The sequence below is a fragment of the Trichosurus vulpecula genome, chromosome 7 (assembly GCF_011100635.1).
Source record: "Trichosurus vulpecula isolate mTriVul1 chromosome 7, mTriVul1.pri, whole genome shotgun sequence".
In the NCBI taxonomy this organism is placed as follows: Eukaryota; Metazoa; Chordata; class Mammalia; order Diprotodontia; family Phalangeridae; genus Trichosurus; species Trichosurus vulpecula.
The window spans coordinates 34,590,080-34,611,575 of NC_050579.1; the positions used below are offsets into that span (position 1 = coordinate 34,590,080).

At 42.1% G+C, this 21,496-nt stretch overlaps 1 protein-coding gene across 1 annotated transcript in view; it reads right to left on the reverse strand.

Moving 5' to 3' along the window:
- The window catches only part of EFCAB5 (EF-hand calcium binding domain 5), a 136,523-nt gene that overhangs the window by 55,344 nt on the left and 59,683 nt on the right, over positions 1-21,496 (reverse strand). Inside the window, exons 6-7 of the mRNA XM_036768146.1 lie at positions 14,483-14,638; positions 1,393-1,492 (exon numbers count right to left, since the gene is read on the reverse strand). Of these exons, the coding sequence (XP_036624041.1) occupies positions 1,393-1,492; positions 14,483-14,638 (256 nt within the window). The remainder of the gene's footprint in view (positions 1-1,392; positions 1,493-14,482; positions 14,639-21,496) is intronic.

Consider the following 21,496-nt stretch of genomic DNA (forward strand, 5'->3'; position numbering starts at 1 on the left):
TAGATTTAGAGAGGGATAGAAACTTAGAAACTATCTAGTCCAATCTCCTTTGTTTTACAGAGAAAGGACTAAGGCCAAGAGATTTGTCCAAGGTCACACAAAGAATAAGTGTTTTATTCACAGGATCACAGCTCTAGAGCTAGAAGGGAACTTAGAAGAGAGGAAACTGAGGCCAAGAGAAGTTAAGCAACTCAATTAAGGGCCCAGAGGTAATAAATTGCAGAGATAGGATTTTGACTCAGACCTTCTAATTCCAAGTGTGCCACTCCCTCCACTCTACTACTTTGAAAATAAAGAGAGGTCTTTAGTTCAGGAAGATGGCAAAAACAAAACCTCTGGCTGTGACTTTCTCAGAAATAAAACAGTTCCCAAATTTTCACTTGGATACCGACTCTAAGTTGAGTGAAGGATTATTTATATATAGTGTCAGGGGTCCTTCTGATTGTACCCCTTGAGTACTTCCATCTCCTAAGTTTTCCCCACTTTTTAAAAATAAAAAAAGCCAAAGAATAAGTCCACCAAATTAGCCAGTTTTATTAGGATAAATAAAAATGCATTGATGCAGAAGGAAATTTTTTCTTTAGAAATCTAAGACATATTTTTAAAAATTCTGGATAGTCAAGGCATAATTATCTCTTGCGATTGCATATATTCATATATATGATGTATTTATAGTAGTATATTAATTTTGTTATTTATTTAGTTAATTTTAATAGTTTTTTTTACTTATATCACTTTCATTTCCTAGTATATCTACTATCTCTACCCAGAGAGATGTTCCTTATAAAAATAAAAAAAAAAGGAAGAGGAAAAAAATGGCTCAGCAAAACTAACACACCAACCAAGTCCAACAATATATATAGTGCTCCACACCTATGCGCCCTTACCTCTGCAAAAAATGTTTAAAGAACTTTAGCTAGTAACTGTATAATGTTTTAAATGTTAAGTAACTGGGAGTTGAGTTCTAGCTGAGCACATTTCTTATGGCACCACTGAAAAGGTTATCTGTCTCTGAGACTAAGAATAATTTTTAAGGTTACAGGTACTCTACAGAGCCATAACCAGTCATTTTTACATGTGGGACAAATGGCACAAAATGCTGCCCTTGAACCAGCATTTTAGGGTGATTGAAGCTGAGCAAAATGTGTCGGGAATTAGGATGAGGCACAATAGGAGTTTCCTATTTTAACTTATTTTTCTTGCTCAGTAAGGTGCCAAGCTCAGTCGTTTCTATGCTACTGAAAACGTGCTTTACAGTGTTCTCTAAATTTCTGCACCCTAGGGGAAAGCCCCAACTGTTCTGCTTCCACCAAAGCAGCTAATGGAGTTAAAGTGCTTGTGTAGGGGTAACATGACCTTGAACCAATGCTGTCACAACAATGTTTTACTTACAATATCTTGGGTTACGGAATAGCCTTTTAACTATCTTTGGGCTTTTGTCATAGAAGTCTTCCAGCAAGGTCAACGTCCTCTCCCGATCCAGGAACCCCACCTAGGCAAAATGTTTGTAGTCAGTGGATTCTCAAGGCCTAAAGTTCATTAGTTATGGCATCATTTCATTTTTTCATTTCTTAGCCTCAGTTTCCCCACCTATAAAATGAGATGGTTGGACTAGATAGTCTCTGAGCATTCTTCCAACTCAAAAATTTATTTCTGGGTGAATTAATTTCTATGCTTTTCCAAATTTTTAGAGGTTCCTTAACAAGACCATTCATTCATCCAGTATGTCCTTATAGATGGTCAGTGGATGCCAAGAAGCTTGGAATACTCCTGGTGTGTTTTTACAGCTGCCAATCACTCCCTGGAATCAATAGAGTTAACTGGAGAATAAAGGAAAAAAGGCCAGCTCTACAAATATCCTAAACTAAACCCAGTGATTTGAAGGGTACTCCCATTAAACTGTGAGCTCCCTGAGGGCAGGGCCTTTCTTCATAGCCCCAGGGCTTGGTACAGTGCTAACAGTAGGTGCTTAATAAATGCTTATTGACTAACTTATTGAGTCTCTGGCACAATGCGGTTTCCCCTGCCTAGACATCCCTCCTCCTGAAATCTGAATTTTAAGTTAAGTTCAGCATTCTTTCTGAACCCAAATCTCTATAGACAGCTGGTGATGCAGTGAATAGAGTGCTGGGACAGGAGTCAGGAAGAACTGAATTCAAATCCTGCGTCAGTCACTTACTAGTTGTGTGACCTTGGCAAACATTTGAGTTCTGTCTGCCTCAGCTTCTTCATCTGTAAAACAGGGTTAATAACAGCCTTAAGTTCTAAGGGTTAGTGTGAAGATAAGATGAGATAATGTATATAAAGCACTATACAAATCTTAAAGGGCTGCATGAATGCTAGCTATTACAAATGCCTTTGTGTTCCTAAACTTGTCACCTATCTTTCTTCCTCATGGCAGCATGAGACCACCAGGTGCCTGTGGCAGCAAAAGATAGAGCTCTGGGCCTGGAGTCCGGAAGACCTGAGTTCCAATCTTGACTCAGACGCTTCCTAGCTTTGTGACCTTGGGCAACATCACTTAACCTCTGTTTGCCTCGGTTTCCTCAACTGTAAAAGGGGGATAATAATAGCACCTACCTCCCGGGAGTGTTGGGAGCTTCAAATGAGATAATATTTCTAAAGTACTTAGCACAGTGCCTGGCACGTAGTAGGCATTATATGAATGCTAGCTATATACGTAGATAGATAGATAGATAAATCATTATTATTCCTTGGGCAGCTAGGGGGTGCCATAGTGCTGGGCTTGGAGTCAGGAAGACTTCTGAATTCAAATCTAGCCTCAGACATTGACTAGCTTTGTGACCATGGATAAGCCATTTAATCCTGTTTGCCTCGGTTTCCTCATCTGTAAAATGAGCTAGAGAAGGAAATCACTCCAGCATCTCTGCCCTGAAAACCTCAAATGTGGCCATGAAGAGTTTGACAAAAACCTTCTATGGGAGAAAATAGAAACTCTTTCATCCGGCGCGCTTCTTTCACCGTCTTTCCCCAGACTCCCTTTCCTGCTTTACTTCATACTACTCCCCTCAACACACTGACATCCTGGCAAAACTGGGCCATTTAGCTGTTCCTTCCTTTGATCCGCTTTTCTATTTTTTACTTTATTCCTACTTTATAATAGTTAAGGTCCCCACTTCATTCCTACCTTTTTTTTTTCATTATTTCTCTTGCTATCCTAGAGCCTTTGTTCCAGATCAATTTTATCTACTATTTTACCTAGCCCAGTAACAGGTTCCTCGGGTAATCTGATGGCCGTGGCACTAAATCTGGAAATTGACTTTGGGAGTATTGTCACTTTTATTATCCGGGTACCACCCAGCCATGAGCATTGAATATTCTCCAGCTTTTTAAATTGTGCTCTATTTCTTTAAGCAGTGCTTTGTAAACAAATGCACAAGTATGGAATGACCCCGAAACATTTACTCTTTGTGTGGGTATTTTGAATGGGCTTTCCCTTTCTAGTATCACCTCCCGAGTTTTGTTATTGTGCAGGGTGGTTATAAATTCTTTGTGCAGCTTTCATCCTTAATAACTTTAAAATGACGATGATAGGAACACATTGTAAATGACCTAAAATTTTAAGCACGTAAGTGCTTATGATTTTAATGGCATTTATAATTTTCTTTAATTTAAATTTTTGATGCAAAATATTAAGCTTGATTTGACCCTCCACAGAGCTGCCATCATTTGTGACACACTTTTCAAAACCTCTTTTCCAACCAGCCGGAAATATTTCTCAGTTGCCACTCTGTAAACAAATAAAAATTAACTCAAAATTGACAGCGCTAATGCATAAAACTTTAAGAATTCACTTTTTAAGCCCTTTGGAGTGTGCTTCCATCATGTGTATCTCTAAAGGTTAAAGCTATATAAGGACTTTGTAAGCACCGTATATGGAAACGCTGTTGATTTGGTGTGCTAGCTGTTCTGTAACCTTAAATGTTCTCCCTTCACACAGGTGGTCCCCTAGGTGTGAGGTTCACTCCCCTCTCATTTCTACCTTTTAGAATAATTCTCATCCTTCAAGACTCAGCTCAGGGGCCACCTGCTCCACCAAGCCTTATCTGACTCCCTCCGCTTGAAAGACATCTCTCAATTCGCGTTTTCCTAGAACGCTTTAGTTCTTTTCTTTGCCCCGTCACAGGATGCCATCTATTGGCAGCTAGGTGCTCCAGTGCATAGGGCAATGGGCATAGAAGCAGGAAGGAGGGGGGGAGGGGTGTCAAATCCTGCCCCAGTCACCTACCAACTGGCTGGGAAAATCACACTGCCTCTCAACTATCTGTAAAAGGGGGATAATAAGAGCCCCTACCTTGGAGGGTGGTTGTGAGGATCTAATGAGATTGTATATGGAAAGCCTGCTTTGTAAACCCTTAAGGTCATATCTAAATAAAAGCTAGCTATTTCGTTATTCTTATCTGTGCACATTTCATATTCCATGGTCCACCCTCACCCCCTTCTCCACCCACCAGTAGAATGGAAACTCCTGGACAGCAGGGAGTGTGTCATTTTTAAATCTCTTTATCTCTACTACATAACACAGTGCCTTTCATAAAATAGATGCTTTGAAAATACCTAGCAAACTGAATACTTTTTCCTATAGAGTCTTTAAATAGCCTCTTGTTCTTTAGCTTTTATGAAAGGTTTGTCTGGTTTTTCTTTCTTTTCCCATTCTATCAATGTTTAAGCTCATTAAAATTGGCACCTGCAGATTGGAGCTACATACCTCAGTCTTACAATTCTACCTCCCCCTCCGAACATTACGGTCCAGGCACATTAGAGTCAGAAATCTACATGGAAGTCTGAATGGTGTGCAGATGGCCTCAAGTGTGAGTGGCAGAGACCTTTTTCTGCAATGTGTCAGTTTGGAAATGGTGCTCTAAACTAGGGGGTTAGAAGCCCTTTGATGTGTGGGGGCAGGCAAGAGGCCAACAACCAGAAGCCGGGCAGAGGCTGAGTAGGGAATAACAGAATCTTTGGGAAGTGGAGGAGGGTGTGGGGAAGCAATGGACCCCTGGGAGCAGGCAGACCACCTCCAGCTGAGCCAGAGCAGAGAGATCCAGTTGGACTCCCTTGTTTTACAGGCAAGGCAGCTGAGGAAGTAATTGGCAGAACTAACACTCCAAAACTCTTAAGTACAGCCCTTCTTCCCCTGTACCACTGATGAATGAACACTAAAGTGATCTGGAGAGGATTCTGGGAAGATGGCCTTGTAGGTCATTTTCAGCTCTCCAAATTTCCTCCACACACAAAAAAAGGCAGAACATAGCTTCAGAGCAGCAGAAATAAACACGAGGTAGAGCAGTTGTCCTCCTAAGACAATTTGAGAAGACATCAGGAAAGACCCGACCTCCAGGGACTGAGGTTTGGCCTGAATGAAGTGCAAATAACTCCAGACTAACTCTACAGAATGAAGGAACAACAAGCCCTGAGGGCTTGTGTGGGGGTCTGACAGTTGAGTAGAAAGTTGAAGGACCTTCCACTGTTGAGGGACGCCAAGCACAGCTGTACTGACCAGATGCATCCCAGGCTATGGCTGCAGGGAGAAGGAGCTAGCACACATGTGGTGAGTGTGTGTGCTAAGGGCCAGTGACCCTATTGGCTGTGGGCACTTGCAGGAGAGCAGAGTCCCTGGCTTCAGTTCCAGGGCAGAGAGGACAACTGTAGTTTGCAGCCACTGGAGAAACTGCAGGGAGCAAGATCATTTGTGGGATAGTATGGTTGGGGACCCTAGCCATGGCTTAGTGGAGGGGAGAGCCCAACATTGGGCCCTGGGACAGGCCCCAGAAAATAACAGTAAGAAGGATGTGAGGCTTGGGGCATCATTCCCCATACTTTGGGACTACAACTTGATTGCACTAATAGCTGCTAAAAACAAAATAAAATAACCCCCCACCAAAAGATAAAAAGATTAAAAAAGGAGTAAGCAAAGGAGAAAGAACCCAACCATAGCGATAGAGATAGATAGGGATAGAGAAGATCTGAGTTCATATTCAGAGGAAGATAATGGAACTCAAAAAGCCACTTCTTTTTCAATGAGAAACATCAAATGGTCCCAAGAACAAAAAGAGTTCTTAGAAGAACTTAAAGAGGACTTTAAAAATCAAATAAGAGAGATCAAGGAAAAATTAGAAAAAAATGAGAGCAATCCAAGAAAAATCAAGAAAATCATGAAAGAAAGTCAACCAATTGGAGATAGAGAATCAAAAACTTAAGGAAGAAAATAATTTCTAGAAAACTAGGATTGGGCAAAGGGAAGCTAATGACATTCTGAGATACCAAGAAATCATAAAACAAAATCAAAAGAATGAAAAAATAGAAGAGAAAGTAAAACATCTCATCAAAAAGCAACCAATCTGGAGAACAGATTGAGAAGAAACAACGTAAAAAGAGTCAGACTACCTGAAAATCATGATTAAAAAAGAATCTTGATACAATATTACAAGAAATTATCAAAAAAAAATTGTCCTGACGTTCTAGAACAAGAAGGCAGAGTAGAAATAGAAAAAATCCACCAATCACCACCCGAAAGAGATCCCAAGAGGAAAAATTAAAGGAATATCATAGCCAAGTTTCAAAGATCCCAGGTTAAGGAGAAAATATTGGAAGCAATGAGGGAAAAAAAAACAACTTAAATGTCACAGAGCTGCAATAAAGATTACACAAGACCTATCAGCTATGATGTTGAAGGACTGTAGGTCTTGGAATACTATATTCCATAGAGCAAAAGATCTGGGGTTACAACCAAGGGTAACTTAATCTCGCAAAGTTAAGTATAATCCTAAATGAAAAAAATGGACATTTAACAAACTCAAAGACTTCTGGGTTTTTGTGACAAAACCCTCAGAACTTAAGGGAAAATTCAACATATAACATCCAGGAGAAATATAAGATAACCATTACAGACCTATTATAAGGGACTCAATAAGGTCAAATCGTTTACTTCATATTATGATTGTCATCATTATTTTGGTAGTTTGAAAGGAACTGGGCTGAGCTGAGTATGAAGGAGTGATTCTGAAAAAATAAAACTGTGTAGGGAGAGATAAAAGTAGTAATTATCTGGTACAAATGAGGCATAAAAGGAAAAACTAATACAGAAGAAGCTAGTGGAAGGAGGGTGGGTAATTCTGGAAACTTACTTTCATCAGGAATGGGTTAAAGAGGGAAATATATATTATATATATTCTTCTAAATTCAGGAAGAAATAAGAGGGCAAGGGGATAGGGTGGGGAAAGAGGGACTTAGAGGGGTGGGTAGGTTAAGGAACAGGAGGGCAAGGTAGCAGGTAGAAGTAAAGCAGAGGAGGAGGGATAGAGTAAATAGGATGAGAAGGATAGTGAGGAAAAATAGGAATGAATAGTGAATGGGAGAAATTTACCCATAAAACGGAAATGGATAGCAGATTAAAAATTTGAATTCAACAATATATTGCTTCCAGGAAACATTTTAAAAATGACAGATACACACAAAGATAAAATAGAAGGCAGAAGTAGAATTTAGTATGTCAAAAAAACATGACCTCAGACAAAGTTAAAGATAAAATAGATTTAATCAAAAGTGAAAAATAGAGAAGCTATACTACATGTCAGCAATATTATTCAATATTGTTTTAGACCATTTAAAATATCTAGACAGTATAAAATACATGAGCATACAGGAACTATATGAACATAAACATAAAATGCTTTTCATACAAATAAACTCAGATATAAATAATTGAAGTAATATTTATTATTCATGGATAGATAAAGCCAATATAATTTTTAAATGACAATTTTACCTAACTAATCTATTTATTCAATTAAATTACTAAAAATTATTTTACTGAGTTAGAAAAAATAATAACAAAGTTCATTTGGAAGAACAAAAGGCCAGGAACTTCAAAGAAACTAGGGGGAAAAGACGTAAAGGAAGTAGATTCAGCAGTATCAGACCTTAAATTATATTATAAGGTGAGAGCATTGTTGAAGTAAAAAAAGGATAATTTTGATTATTTTAAATTGAATTTTTCTTGTATAAATAAAACCTATGTAGCCAAGCATAGAAGGAATGCAGAAAGCTGGGGGGAAATTTTCACAGATAACTCTCAGACAGGATGTGATTGGGTCAGAATATTGCTGTGGTATATGAAATGATGAGCTGGTTACTTTAGAAAAGCATGGAAAGACTTGGACTTAAGAAAGAAGAGGTTATCGATGTTCAGAAAAACAGATGATAGGAGGAAATAAGCATAAGTATGGTCTTACATATATGTGTATGAGTGTATATGTGTATATATGTGTATGTGTTTATTGATATCTATGTATATGTATGTGTGTATATATACATATATTCACACTTAATTGTAGCCTTCTTTAGAGTGGTGGGGGGACAGAGGGAGAAAAAAATAAAGTAAAAAATGCACAACAGAGAACAAAAGAAAAGCAATAAGGAAGCAAAGTTGGGAGGCTTTGAAAACAATGTGTAGTATTTATTATATAGGTTTTCTTGAAACGGAAATTTATTGTTTTATACTGAATCCTCTCTTATGGTCTACTGTGTACATGGCAAAGTTTTTTTTTTTCTTTTCTCATTTTGTATTTAAGTTTAAAATAAAACAATTTACAAATAAAAAATACTAAAGCAATCAGGGAAAGCCAAAGAGCATGGCCAAAGGGTGAGAGCCAGACAAATGGAAGGCTGGTCACTGTGGAAGTGAGTTGTCAAGGGATGAGGATCTATATTTGTCTGATTTTAGCAGCATTCAGCTCCAACTCTGCGTGGAAAGATCGTTGTTGTTTGTCCTTCATTCTTGGAAGAGGACCAATGACATCAGGAAGGTGATGTCATGACTTGCCAAGTGAATTGGATTTAAGTGAGGCTGGGCTGTGCAAAGTCACCAGCCTCACTGTCTCCTCCAGAGCCATCTGGGTCCAGGGGCCAGATATAGATCGGGACGACTGGAGATTGTGGAAAGAACTATCCAAGGGAAAGAAGAATCCCGATACGTGTTGGATGTGGAATTGTTAAGATAGGCAGACCAACAGAAAGGGTGGCACCCAAATGGCTACATGATTTTTTTTTAATGGCAGTAAAACTCCACCTTGCTATCTGGGAGTTGTCTGCAATCCACTTTGCACCTGGCTATAGGGACAAAGACAAATGACTGAGGTCAGCGCAGACCCTGGGCTGCCTGATTATTCTGTCATCAAATAAATGCAAATGAGGGCTCAAACGAGCTCAGTTCTGCTTCACAAAACCACCTCCACAGGTAGGATCATCCTCAAGCTGTTGCTGCCTGTATGAATTACCCTGGCCTCCCTGCACTCCTCCTGACTGTGGTTCAACAGGCAAAGACCAGCCCGGAGAATAGATCAGCTCTTTTTTTCTCTCTCTCTCTATCTGTCTCTCTCTGTCTGTCTGTCACACACACACATACACGCATCAGCCAAAAGATATTCTTTAAAAATAATCTCACAAGCAATTGTGCTCAGCCTTGGCTGCCGAGTGTATGTGGAAATGTCTGAGATGCCCAGAGCCATTCTCTTTGAGATTACCTTCCCTCTACACCATATTTAATCTTACATTATTCTGATGCCTCTAGTTTGTCTCCCCACCTTGGAATTTAAGCTTCTGGAGGGCAGGTATGGCATTTCTTTTTTTCTTTATGGCCCATGCACTTAGCTCAGTGCCTGCGCATAGTGCTTAAATTAAACTCAATGATTGTTTGATTTTGCCAATTTTGTTCCTCTGGATCTAGAGTTAGAAGGGAATCTCAAAGACCATCTAGTCAAAGTCTTTCATTCTATAGTTAATGAAGCTGATGGAAGAGGTTAAGTGACTTGCCCAAGGTCATACCATCTAGTCCAACTTCATTTTACAGGTAAAGAAATTGAGGCACAGGAAGGTAAGGAGACTTACACAAGATCACACAAATAGTAAGCATCAGAGGTAGGATTTGAACCCAGGACCTCTGACTCTGAAGTCAGGGCTCTTTCTATTATAGCAGCCTATGAATATTAATCACTTCTGTCAATTTTGCTCCTAAATGTAAATGTCATTAATAGAGAGAACTCAGATTTTCTTTAAATACTATATTCATCCACAAATAATCTTAAATACTCGCAAACAGACAACACTATGTTGGGCTTTAAAAGACTTAGGACCTTAGTTACTGCAATTCTTTTTAGGTGGATCTTAGTGGCTTTAAATCAAGGCTTCTTTACAGCGGGGTTTTTGTTTTTGTTTTTGTTTTGGGGGAAGTTTTTTTTTCCACAATTTACTAATTTAGACACAGATAAAATAAAAGTTCAGAGAGAAAATTTGAAGGTAGGAAAGCCAGAGTCCAGGCCACATTTGTGGAGACAATGGTTGGCTGTTCTTCATTCTCAGTAAGTTTGAGCCTGGGGGTAGGAAGGAGGAAGAGAAGAGGCTCAAATTCTAGCGGATCAAGAATCCAAAGGAGGACAGACATTCCGGTGTCCAGAAGAGGGCATCCTAGATGGTGAAGGACCTCAAATTCATGACCAAGGAAGAGCAGTAAAAGGAACCTGGAAAGTTTGGGCTGATGAGGAGATCTAGGACGAACAGATGTGCTCACTGAAAAATCTTAGAAGCACTGTACCACAAAAAAGAAAATAAATTTAGGATCAGTGCTTTAAAGCTGGACAAGACCTCAGGAACATCTAGTCCAACTCCCTCATTTGACAGATGAGGACCCTGAGGCCTAGAGAAAAGTAGATGATTTAGGGTCATAGCTTTCGAGCTGGAAGGGCCCTCCCTGGTCATTGGTTTAGTCCACCTCCTTCTTCATTTTACAAAAAAAGACCTGAGGTCTAGCAGAAATTAAGGAATTTTCCCAAGGTCATCCAGTCCTCATCTTCTAGATCCCAGCCCACTCCTCTTTCCCCTGTGCCATGCCTGTCTGTCTATCCTGTCCTCAGAGAGCAGGATGAGGAACATCAAGTGGGGACAGAACTGAGACCCGACGATCCAAGGCAGACCTTCCTTGACATCAGAGTCATTCAAAAGAGTTACGCCTTGGAAGGCTGGATGACCAGTTGTGAGGGATACTGGAGAGGGCATTCTGGTACAGGTACATGTTGGACAATGTAAGAAATGAGGAGAGCAATTTTGTTTCCACAGAGTTGAAAGTATCCCTCTCCCCCACAAGTCCTTTATACATTTGGTTTCTTAGCAACTCTTGAAGCAGCTAGGTGGAGCATTGGACTTAGAATTATGAAGACTCAAGTTCAAATTCAGCTTCAGACACTTAATAGCTGATCCTGGGTAAGTCACTTAACTTCAGTTTTCTCTACTGTAAAATTAAAATAATAATGGAATCTGTTATGTTGTTATGAAGATGAGGTGAGATAGTGCTTTGCAAATGCTATAGTTCTGTATAAATTTTAGCTTTTGTTTTTATTTCTAACTATGATGAAGATGAAAAACCAAATCCACTTAGAGAAGATTCCATCGGTACCCAGACAAACGTGGGTTCAGTTTTCAAGTTGCAACAATGTGGTCACCTAAAAAGTACTGAGCAGAGAATGCAGGAATGGACTCAAGACCCTCCTCCCACCACCACTGTCTTGTCTTTTGTGCCTCAGTAATCTAATCTCTAAAATGGAAATAATTCCTCCTCACTCTCCCTACCTCAAAGAGTTATAGTGAGAATAACTGGTTACCAGGTAAGAAAAGTCCTTGAAAGTATATATGTGAGGGTTGAGTTAGGTTCCCTTATTGTGTTCATCCTTCGTCATTGAAGAAGACCGTAACATCAGTTAAATGATGACATGACTTGCAGTTGACTTTGATCTGAGTGAGGGAAGGCTGTGCAAGGTCACCAGCTTCACTTTCTCCTCCAGAGCCATCTGGATCCAGCGGCCTGATATCATCAGGATGACTGGAGATGAGTCAGGATTCGGTGGGAGACCCTGGCCCTTTCAGGCTAAGGCAGGTTCCCTTATTAGAAGGGGATTAGAAGAATTGAAGTATCTTATAGTTGAAAGACAAATGACTTGTCCCAGACAACATAGATGGTAGATATCAGAGCCAGAAGTTTCTTTACTGGGAGTTCCCTATGTGAGTAGGGGAAGGGAAAGTGAGCCTCTGGTGACGCAATCCCCAGAAGAAGCTGGGGAGCCCGTTTCTGGAAAAGTAGGATGATGTATGGTGGAAGTACCTGGTTTCCCAATTTGGAGCATGCGTAGACATTTTGTAACTGGTTCTGGTCTCCTAACCATGTAATAAAGAGACAGACTAGTGGTGTAGAAGGGAAATGCACTAACTGGCCAAAGCAAGGCGGTCTGGCTTCTTCTGTCTTTGCTGTGTTCAAGTGAGGAGGCAAGGAGGCCCTCAGCGGGGACAGAAGCCTCAAGTCTTTATTTCCCTGACAGGGCCATGTGGCCTGAGGGCACACAACCCAGCTGTTGTTTTTGTCTCTGTGGTGTCTGTGCTTCCCTGACTTTAGGTGAAGGAGATCAGAGATGGGCATCGTGTGCTTGAAAAGGTCAGTATGATGAGACACCAGAGGTCAGGAAGCTGGAGGTCGTGCTGAGAATTCTTGAGATGATAAAGAGACGATCCCAAGCAACTTGCTTGATCCTGGCCAGGAGCAGCAAAGATACAGACTCATTCTGCCTTCAGCCATGCCTCGTTCAGAAGTGAAACTGGTGGGGGGGCAATGGGGGAGGATGGGGGGGCGGGGGGGAGGGGGAATGCTGTGTAGAAACTCTGCTATATGTGAGCCCACCCTCCCTAGGGGTTGTGGTACAAGGGGAAAATGTATGTATCACCCAGGTGATGGGAGGAAATGTTTGTAGTTTCTGTCCTTGCTATATCTTTGCAGCAAATATCTGTTTGTAAAAACTAATTAATGTTGATTGATTAAATGGAACTGAGGTGCTAATTACTGGCAGATAACAACAGGAGGGAACATACCAGAATGGGAATGGGGTAGAGTTTCAAGACAATAGCATAAGAGAAAAATCACCCCAACCTCTTAGGGAGATCCTTCCCACCTCCTCTCTCTGTGGGAGAGTTGTAGCCAGACGAACTCTGGGAACCCCATCTGCTGGGACGCCTGTGGGCTGGGAAAGGAAGGCCACAGTCTGTTATATCCAAACCAATGAACTCACAAATCTGATGCCAAAAAAAAAAACCTGACAGTATCTACACTTCTCTAACATGTGCTAAAACAGAAGGGAAAGAGCCTGTGACTCACTTTTTACTTAGTCTCCTGCAATTGAGGAAGGCATCTGAAGCCTTCAAAGGGACAATTCTATTGTCTGGAAAGACTTGCTTCAGCCTTGACTGAATATTCTTGGCGCGTTGCTTTTTGTCATTTGAGAGCCCCTGAACAACCCACCAAAAGAGGTCCCAGAACTTCTTGGCTTCTAGGAAGGTGCAAATGAGGGAACAGGCAAAACAGATTGGTGACTCCCCCTGGAAATCTCTTCCTGGACACCAAGAGGTGGAAGCCTGAATCTGCCCACTATTTCTTTCTCGGGATGCAACCACGGCCACACAACAATAAGCTATTTTCATCACGTTTGCATCGGAACTATTCCAAGACCATCTGGTAGTCAAGGTACACAGATGCCCTCTCAAACCACAACCCTAAAACCCTTTCCTGATAAAAACACATTTCTCTTCTCCTTGGTCTCTCTCTGAACGCATGCTTTCTACCCTCAGTGGTCCCTTATTTTTTTTCTGTATGTTTAATTGATGCCTTTGCTTTTTCTATCAGTGATTTCTGGATATAATGTGCTTCCTCAGCCTCCCCCACAGATGAATTTGCAGTCATGACAACAAAAACAGTTAAGCAAAAACCACTTATAGAGGGACCTCATCTGACAATGCATTCACCATTCTGCCCCAGAAGTCCTCCACCTGTCTGCCAAAAGGACAGAGGTATGCCTCATCTGTTCTTTGAGACAAAGGTTGGTAAGTAGAGTTACTCGGGGTTTAGCTTCCTTTCTATGTTCCTTTCACACCATTGCCGTTGAGTACAATGTCCCCCCACTTCTGCTTATGTCCCTCTGCTTCTGTTTGTCCATATCTCCTCACATTTCCCAAATTCCTTGTCTTCATCATCCTCTGTGTCATAGAAATACCCTCTTATGCTCGAACACCACAACTTGTCCCCAGTGGATGAGCACCCACTTGGTTTCCAGTTCTTTCTCACATTCCCAGGGCTGCCAGAACAGAAATTAACAGAAAGCAATTAATTGATAATCCAAGAGAGGTAGGGTAGTACCGTGGCTGGAGGTGGAGTTGGAGATTTCAGGTTCATGGCCTGGCTCTGCTACTTACCAGCTGTGTGACCTTAGGCAAATCACATAACCTCTCAGGGCCTAAATGTCATCATCTGTGAAATGAGGGGCTCAGCCTAGCTCCAAGGTCTAGCTCTCCAGCTGTGACCCTACGACCTGCTGGCATAAGAATGGGAAAGAGCTGGGCCTGGAGACCGAATAAGTACCCTCAGGTGGCTTACCTTTCCAACGTCACAGGCCAAGAAGAGGTTTAAAAACTTTTGTCTCCATCCGTCACGTTTCACCATTTCCCAGAAGTCATTTGTACACTGCCAAAGGTGCTTCAGGAATTCTGTGAACATTTCATTCGTTAAGTCCTTGATGCACGGAAAGATCTCCTATCAAGAGAGTGAGAAGAAAGGATTGATTTAAAACCACAATCTCCACTAGGATCACACATTTACAGGCATCTAGTAGAAACTCCTCCATTTTACAGGTAAGGAAAGTGAGGCCCAGATTGATGAGGGGACTTCACTTGGGTGGGAAGAGGGCAGAATCAGAAATTGAATCTAGGATGCTCCTGAGAAGACCCAAAAAGAAGCAGGAAATTGGAGGGTTACAAGAATATTTCTCTGTACCAACTCACAGTCAAGTTAACGCTACCCTGGAGGAGACTCCCCCTGCCCCCAGGCTCCATGCTCCCTCTTTTTACTGGCCCACTAGAGAAGCAGTGTGGCAAGGGGACTGGAGGCGCAGGGTTGCTTTAGGCAAAGATTATTTAACCTCGTCGAGGCTGTTTCCTCATCTGTAATACAGGGTTTAGAATCACAGATTAGAGCAGGAAGGAGCCTTTGGAGGCATCTGGTCACACTCCCTCCTTATAGAGATGTGGATTCTAATGACTTCCCAAGGTCACACAGCTGGAAAGCGTCAGAGTCCTCTGGCTCCAGTTTGCTACCACTCTTTCAGTAACCCCTCCCTTCCTTGTGCTCCTTGGAGGCAGAGGAATTGAACAAATGACCCCTGGTCATCCTTTCTCATCTCAGGATCCTGAGATTCTATCATCAACAATCATTTCAGAAGAATCGAGCATTTTCCACCTTCTTCACAAGTTCTCCTGTTCAGAGTTGGAAAAGACTTTAGATATTACTTAGTCCAACCCCCCTCATCTTACAGACATAACTGAGGACCAGAGGGTCTCGGTGACTCGCCCAGGGTTACCCAAGTAGCAAGGGAGAACGACAGGAATTGAACTCAGATCTTTAGTCTCTGAAGCCAGCATCCCTTCCACAGGACGATGCTCTCTCTCATTGCTAAGGAAAGCATTCTTGAGCAGTGGATATTTTCGGCTCAGTCCTCTGAGGCTGGTGTGAGAAAAGATGATTGATTTACAGGAATCATCTTGTTTTATTTTCATCGTTTGAGAAATGACCCCGAAGCCACCTGGGTCTCCTGACAGTAGGGATGTTAGTGAAAAGAAGGTTTATTTTAAACCCTCTTCTTAGAGACTTTTTAATGCTTTGGATTTATAGCCTGCGGGTTCTAGGAGCGAGAACAGCCCTGCTCTCCAAGTGTGGGCTGGATGACATCAATAACCCTCATTGCCAGAAAGAACCACAGTCCCTAAGCCTGAGAAGAATGATTAGGGCTGTTTCCTGGAGCGGAGTACAGAAAAGGAAAACTGACAACATCTGGGGGGCTTTGTGCTCCTTGTGGCCTTCCTCGGGGCTGAGCGATCGAGAGCCTCAAGCCTGAATATGATCCCTGGGATTCACCTGGGCAAAGCACTTAACTCCTCTAAGCCTCAGTTTCCTCATCTGCAAAATGAAATAACACTATCTGGAAATAATGCTACTCCAGTTTTTCTAAGAGGTTCTGACCTGTGAGTCCATCAACGTACAAACATCCTCACTTTAGCCTGGCAGAATCCCCTACCTTCTACAAAACTACACAAAGCCCTTCCTGATCCCTCCAATTATTCCTGCTCCCCAATTACCTCATTAAAAAAATCTGTTCTCCATATATTGGGCAGCTAGGTGGCACAGTGATAGAGTGCTGGGCTTGAGGTCAAGAAAACTCCTCTTCCTGAGTTCAAATCCAGCCTCGGACACTTATTAGCTGTGTGACCCTGGGCAAGTCACTTAACCCTGTTTGCCTCCATTTCCTCATCTATAAAATGAGTTGGAGAAGGAAATGGCAAACCATTCCATTATCTCGGACAAGTAAACCCCAAATGGGGTCAAGAAGGGTTGGACGTGACTGAAAAACTGAACTCTCTCCCCATTAGAAGCTAAACAACTCGAAGCCGGGACTTGGTTCGTTTTTGTAGTTGTATCCCCAGAATCTGGCACATGGTACAGAGTAGCTGCTTAATAAATGTCTCTGGTTTGATTAGAGTTCAACTGGCCCGAACCCAATTTCTTTTTCAAACATGATTCAACGTCGGTATCCATCTCTGCCAGCCATCTGTTAGAAAACTAAACTGAGTCAAACAAAATGACCCCCGTGGGGTAGATGGGAATTGGGGAAATTCTTCTTTTTCCTTGTGTGGGTTTTTGTGTTTATTTTTTTGCTTTGAAAATCAGTGTGCTGAGAATAGCAAACAAATGCCTGAGAGCGAGAGTGAAAGCCCCCTGCTTTCTCGGCAGTTAATCTCTTAGATATGCTAAGGTTCGATGAGAGCAAAGGCAGGCAGGTGGTGAAACTCTCCGTCTTGGGCGCCGATTCCCAAGATGCCTCTCCAAGCTCCAGAGGCAAATGGGAGATTTCAAGGCTGTCTGAAAACAAGGGATAACGGAGTGTTCAATCATGTGTGCCTTAACGCTTTGCATGCTATGTGACTTCAGGGAGATGGTGTATTAATGTAACAGCCAGGGAAAAAAATCTTTTCACAGGCTTCCATGCTTTCATTGGGAAAGTGTTTTTCTTTTTTTAAATGAGTATCAAGAAGCTAATAATAGTCAACAAAGGAGCCATATATATTTAATCAAATTGAAAAAAAACCCCTCACTTAGTGATAAACACACGATTAATTGAACAAAAGCCTTATTAGCCAGCAACAATAAAGCCGAAGAGGACTCTGACACATAATGATTTCAGTCCTGCCCACAAAACAAGCTTGATGCCACTAGGAATCTCACTGCAGACAGCCCCAGCTTCCATATACCTGAATGACACATAACTTGGCTAAGAAAAGGGGCCACCCAGAAACTGCTGCCCAGCCTGGGAGGGGGACTGGAGGACCCCAGAACCTCACTTTTACCCCTCCTTTATGCCTTCTACCCCCTTGCAGCAGACTCCACTGTTCTCTGCTACCTTGTTTTGCATTTGTATTGGTACACCTAGCACACGGCCTTGTAGACAGTAGGCACTTAATAAATGTTTGCTGATTGATTGACCCAAACTTAAGATCAGAGGTCACAGATTTAGAGCTAGAAGGGACTGGAGAGGTCATTGAGTCCAGCCTCCTTATTTTTAAGTTGAAGAAACTAAGGCCCAGAGAGGGTAAGTTACTTGTCTAAAATCACACAGCTAGTAAGTGACAAAAGCAAGATTTGAATTCAGGTCCTCCGATCCCGAATCCATTGCTCTTTCTACCTCACCATGATGCCTTGCTAGGAGTTGGCACCTCAATACAAGGCTGGTCTAAAGCTGGGATGGTGTCATCAAGGTTGGCAGCTAATGGAAGGACAAACCCCAGAGGCCTCCCTCTTTCCCACCCCCTTTCTCTTAGCCTCCTAGGCAGCATCTTGAACCGCCTTTCCTCTTGCCTCAGCTTAAAGACTCCATCCTGCTTTCTACCTCGTTACCAATGATGACCGCCTCTGAAGGGCCCATGAAGCTTGCCTGGGCATCCAAAAGCTTCATCCTGACACCGCAGAGGCCTTTGGCCTTTCTTCGGAGCCTATGGAAAGGGAGCGGGGCTTACAGAAGGCAAATTTTTTTTAACCCATTTCCTATAGTTAGTAGCCTTGAATTTCCTTAAGAAACTTCAAAGGGATCATTTGCCAGCTTCGGGAACCGGAGGGCAAGACAGGGACTGAGCCCCTGGTCAGAAGTGTGAGAGGTTGGCAGGAGGAGAAGCAGATGGCCCAATTATGGTGCCCTTGGGAGAAGAAAAAGAAAGGGCATAGCTGGGGATCCAAGGGAGGACTGAGGTACATATATGTGTCTATGTGTGTCTGTGTATGTCTATGTATGCACGCATGTGTGTGTGTGTGTGTGTGTGTATAGAGCTGAAGTGAGAGAATGCTTTGCTTGGACCCAGAGGCCCAAGACCTGTGTTCTGAGTCTTGACTTTTGTACATGGCCTTGGGCAAACCATTTTCTCTCCCAAGCCCCAGTTTCTTCGTCTATAAGATGAGGAGGTTAGGCAAGATGACCTCTAGTCACCTAAATCCTTCCAGATCGAAAGCTGTATGAGCTTAGGATCCCAACCTTTAGAGGTCTCTACTCCACTTAATTCAATTCAACTGATGGTCAAAAAGTCAAATCTAGTAAATGTGCATGTTTCAAGGGCTTGCTATGTGTCAGGCGCTGTTCTAAGCACTAAGGAAACAAAGAAAAGGAAGGAAGGAAGGAAAGGAGGGAGGGAGGAAGGAAGGAAGGGAGGAAGGAAGGAAAGAAGGAAGGAAGGAAGGAAGAGAGGGAGGAAGGAAGGAAGGAAGAGAAGGAGGGAGGGAGGGAGGGAAGAGGTAGGTAGAGAAAGAGACAGGAAGACCATGGGGACAGGAACATAGGGCGAAGGTCTTCGGTACAGCTCAGTGCAACTACATCTTATCAAGGCTTGGAGCACTTGAACAGGTCAGTAGCTGCCTAGGCCATGACTGGGGTTGAAAGGGAGAATGAGCAGAAAGGTGTTTATGAGCTCATCGGTGACCTCGGAAAGCCTCAGCAGGAGATGTAGAATGTGTGGACACACAGCCTGCCCTCTAGGTGAGGAAGAAGTAAAAGAATTCACTCACCCATCAGTAAAGGCCCAAGGAGAGTGAGCAGTCTTAAATAATTGCCTGCTATCAAGGTTCTCAGGCACTAGGTGGTGCCATAGTGCATACAGCTCTGGACCTGGAGTCAGGAAGACTCATCTTCCCGAGTTTAAATCCAGCCTCAGATGTGCATTAGCTGTGTGACCTTGGGCAAGTCACTTCGCCCTGTTTGCCTCATCTGTAAAATGAGCTGGAAAAGTAAATGGCAACTCACTCCAGTATTCTTTGCCAAGAAAACCCCAAAATGGAGTCACAGAGAGTCTGACATGACTGAAACGTCAACAACAAAAATCAGTCTTGTCCTGGGTTAGCCCAATATGGGTGTGGAAGAGTCCTGACTAATTAAAGAACCACTGGGTGGCTCTTCTGTGTAACGTCTTTAATTTCATCAACCAGAACTGAATTTTCTGTCAGTTGTCAAAGAGTCTCATTTACAAAGTAAACGCAAGCAAAAATCCCATTACAGCATATACTCTAGAAAGGAAACTCTCTGTACAACAAAGTGGAACATTCCAATGGAAGGCTTTTAATGTCTCATTTTGATCCAATTACAAAATTCTCAATCAACAAGCATTTATTGAGCACCTACCATGTGCCAGAGACATAAAGACAAAAGTAAAACCTGTCCCCACCATTCTCATGGATCTTATATTGTAAAAGGAAAAACAACATTTGCTCATCTCCCTCCTTAAAACACTTCTTTAAAATGGTCTAAATCACTCTGAACTAACCAAGAAGTATAAGAAATGGAACAGGTGGTAGGAATTTGTCAATGAAATAGAAAGGAGGCTGACAACTAACTGCCCCATCTTAACCAACAAGGTCAAGAAAAAATGTCTTTGTCAACTCTCTTTCCTCAGATACTCTCATGCAAAGAATGAATGAAAAACAATTATTAATTAACCCCTTCTTGAGCCCCTTGATTGTTAGGATGCTCCCCCTCCTCAAATTATTATACTTATACTTCTCTGTTTACCTTATATCTCTTCCCACCCCCCATGTCAGTTCCTTGGGGCACAGAGCCATTTTTCCAATTTGTCTTCTTATCCCTGGTGACTTGCACTTAGTAGGCACTTAATACATCTTTATTGGACTGGGTTGATTTCTCCATTACTCCCCCTCATGAAGTTGCTGTTCCACATACACAACATTCTGTCTCCTGCTTTGCACAGGCTGCCCTGATGTACCTGGAATATTCTCCTTCCTTGAGTCTGCCTTTGCAAGCCCTAGCTTCCTTCAAGGCTCATCTCAAATGCTGCATTTCCTGAATCCCCGGTGACAAAAGTATCATTAAGAGTACACTCTGAGCCAGGCACTGGGGATACAAACACAAAGAGTGAGACAAGCCCCTGACCTCAAGGTGCTTACATTCTAACGGGAGGACACAGCCAAATAGAGGGGAATTTGAGAAAAGAGTTTTGGTCTAGGGAATCGATTAGGGAGTCAAACATCTTACCCTTTCAAGAAAGAAGGATGCTATTGATTTGAACATTGTATTCAGAGAAAGAAGGAGAGGAATAGTGGTTCTGATAGTAGTGGTGGTAGTAGGTATGGGAGCCGCTGTGGGACAACAGGGAGGATTGAAAGATGGTCTTCTGGGTAGATAGTGGAATCACTTTGTATTGCCTCTGAGCATCTTCCACATTCATTTATTTCTAAATATGTTGTATCTCTCCAGAGTAGAGTGTAAGAAGCCTGAGGTCAGAGGCTGCCTCATTTTTGGTTTTGCGTTCCCAGAGTTTAACGAAGCACTGGGCATGCAGCAAGTGCACTTGATGATTGATTAAAAGAACCTGTCTTCCATATGTTGGCACAAAGCCATCTACATTAAGGGAGAGGCTGTATGTAACAATGAACAAAGGGGGAATAGGTTTAATGACAATACAATACATCTCTTTTGGCATCTAATGTAGATGCTTTCTTTGAGGAATGTGTATCCCCAGGATGTAGCACAGTACCTAGCACATAGTAGGTGCTTAGTAAATGCTTGATGACTGACTTAGGTTCTTCCCAAAGCCTTCTGCTCTAAGATAGAAGCCAGTGAACTAAATCCTTATTGATGCAACAGAGAAACTAAAATCTTAGCATACCATTTAATAAAAATCATCCTCTAGATTCCCATTAGCTATGGTGGTTTTTCTTTAATTAAATGCAACAGTTTGATACAAAAATGAAAATAAAAAACATTTTGAGTTAACAACCACCAAAAACCCTTCTAAAATGAGCACCTGAAACATGTTTCCCTGCAAAGCAAGCCCACACAGGAGGCAC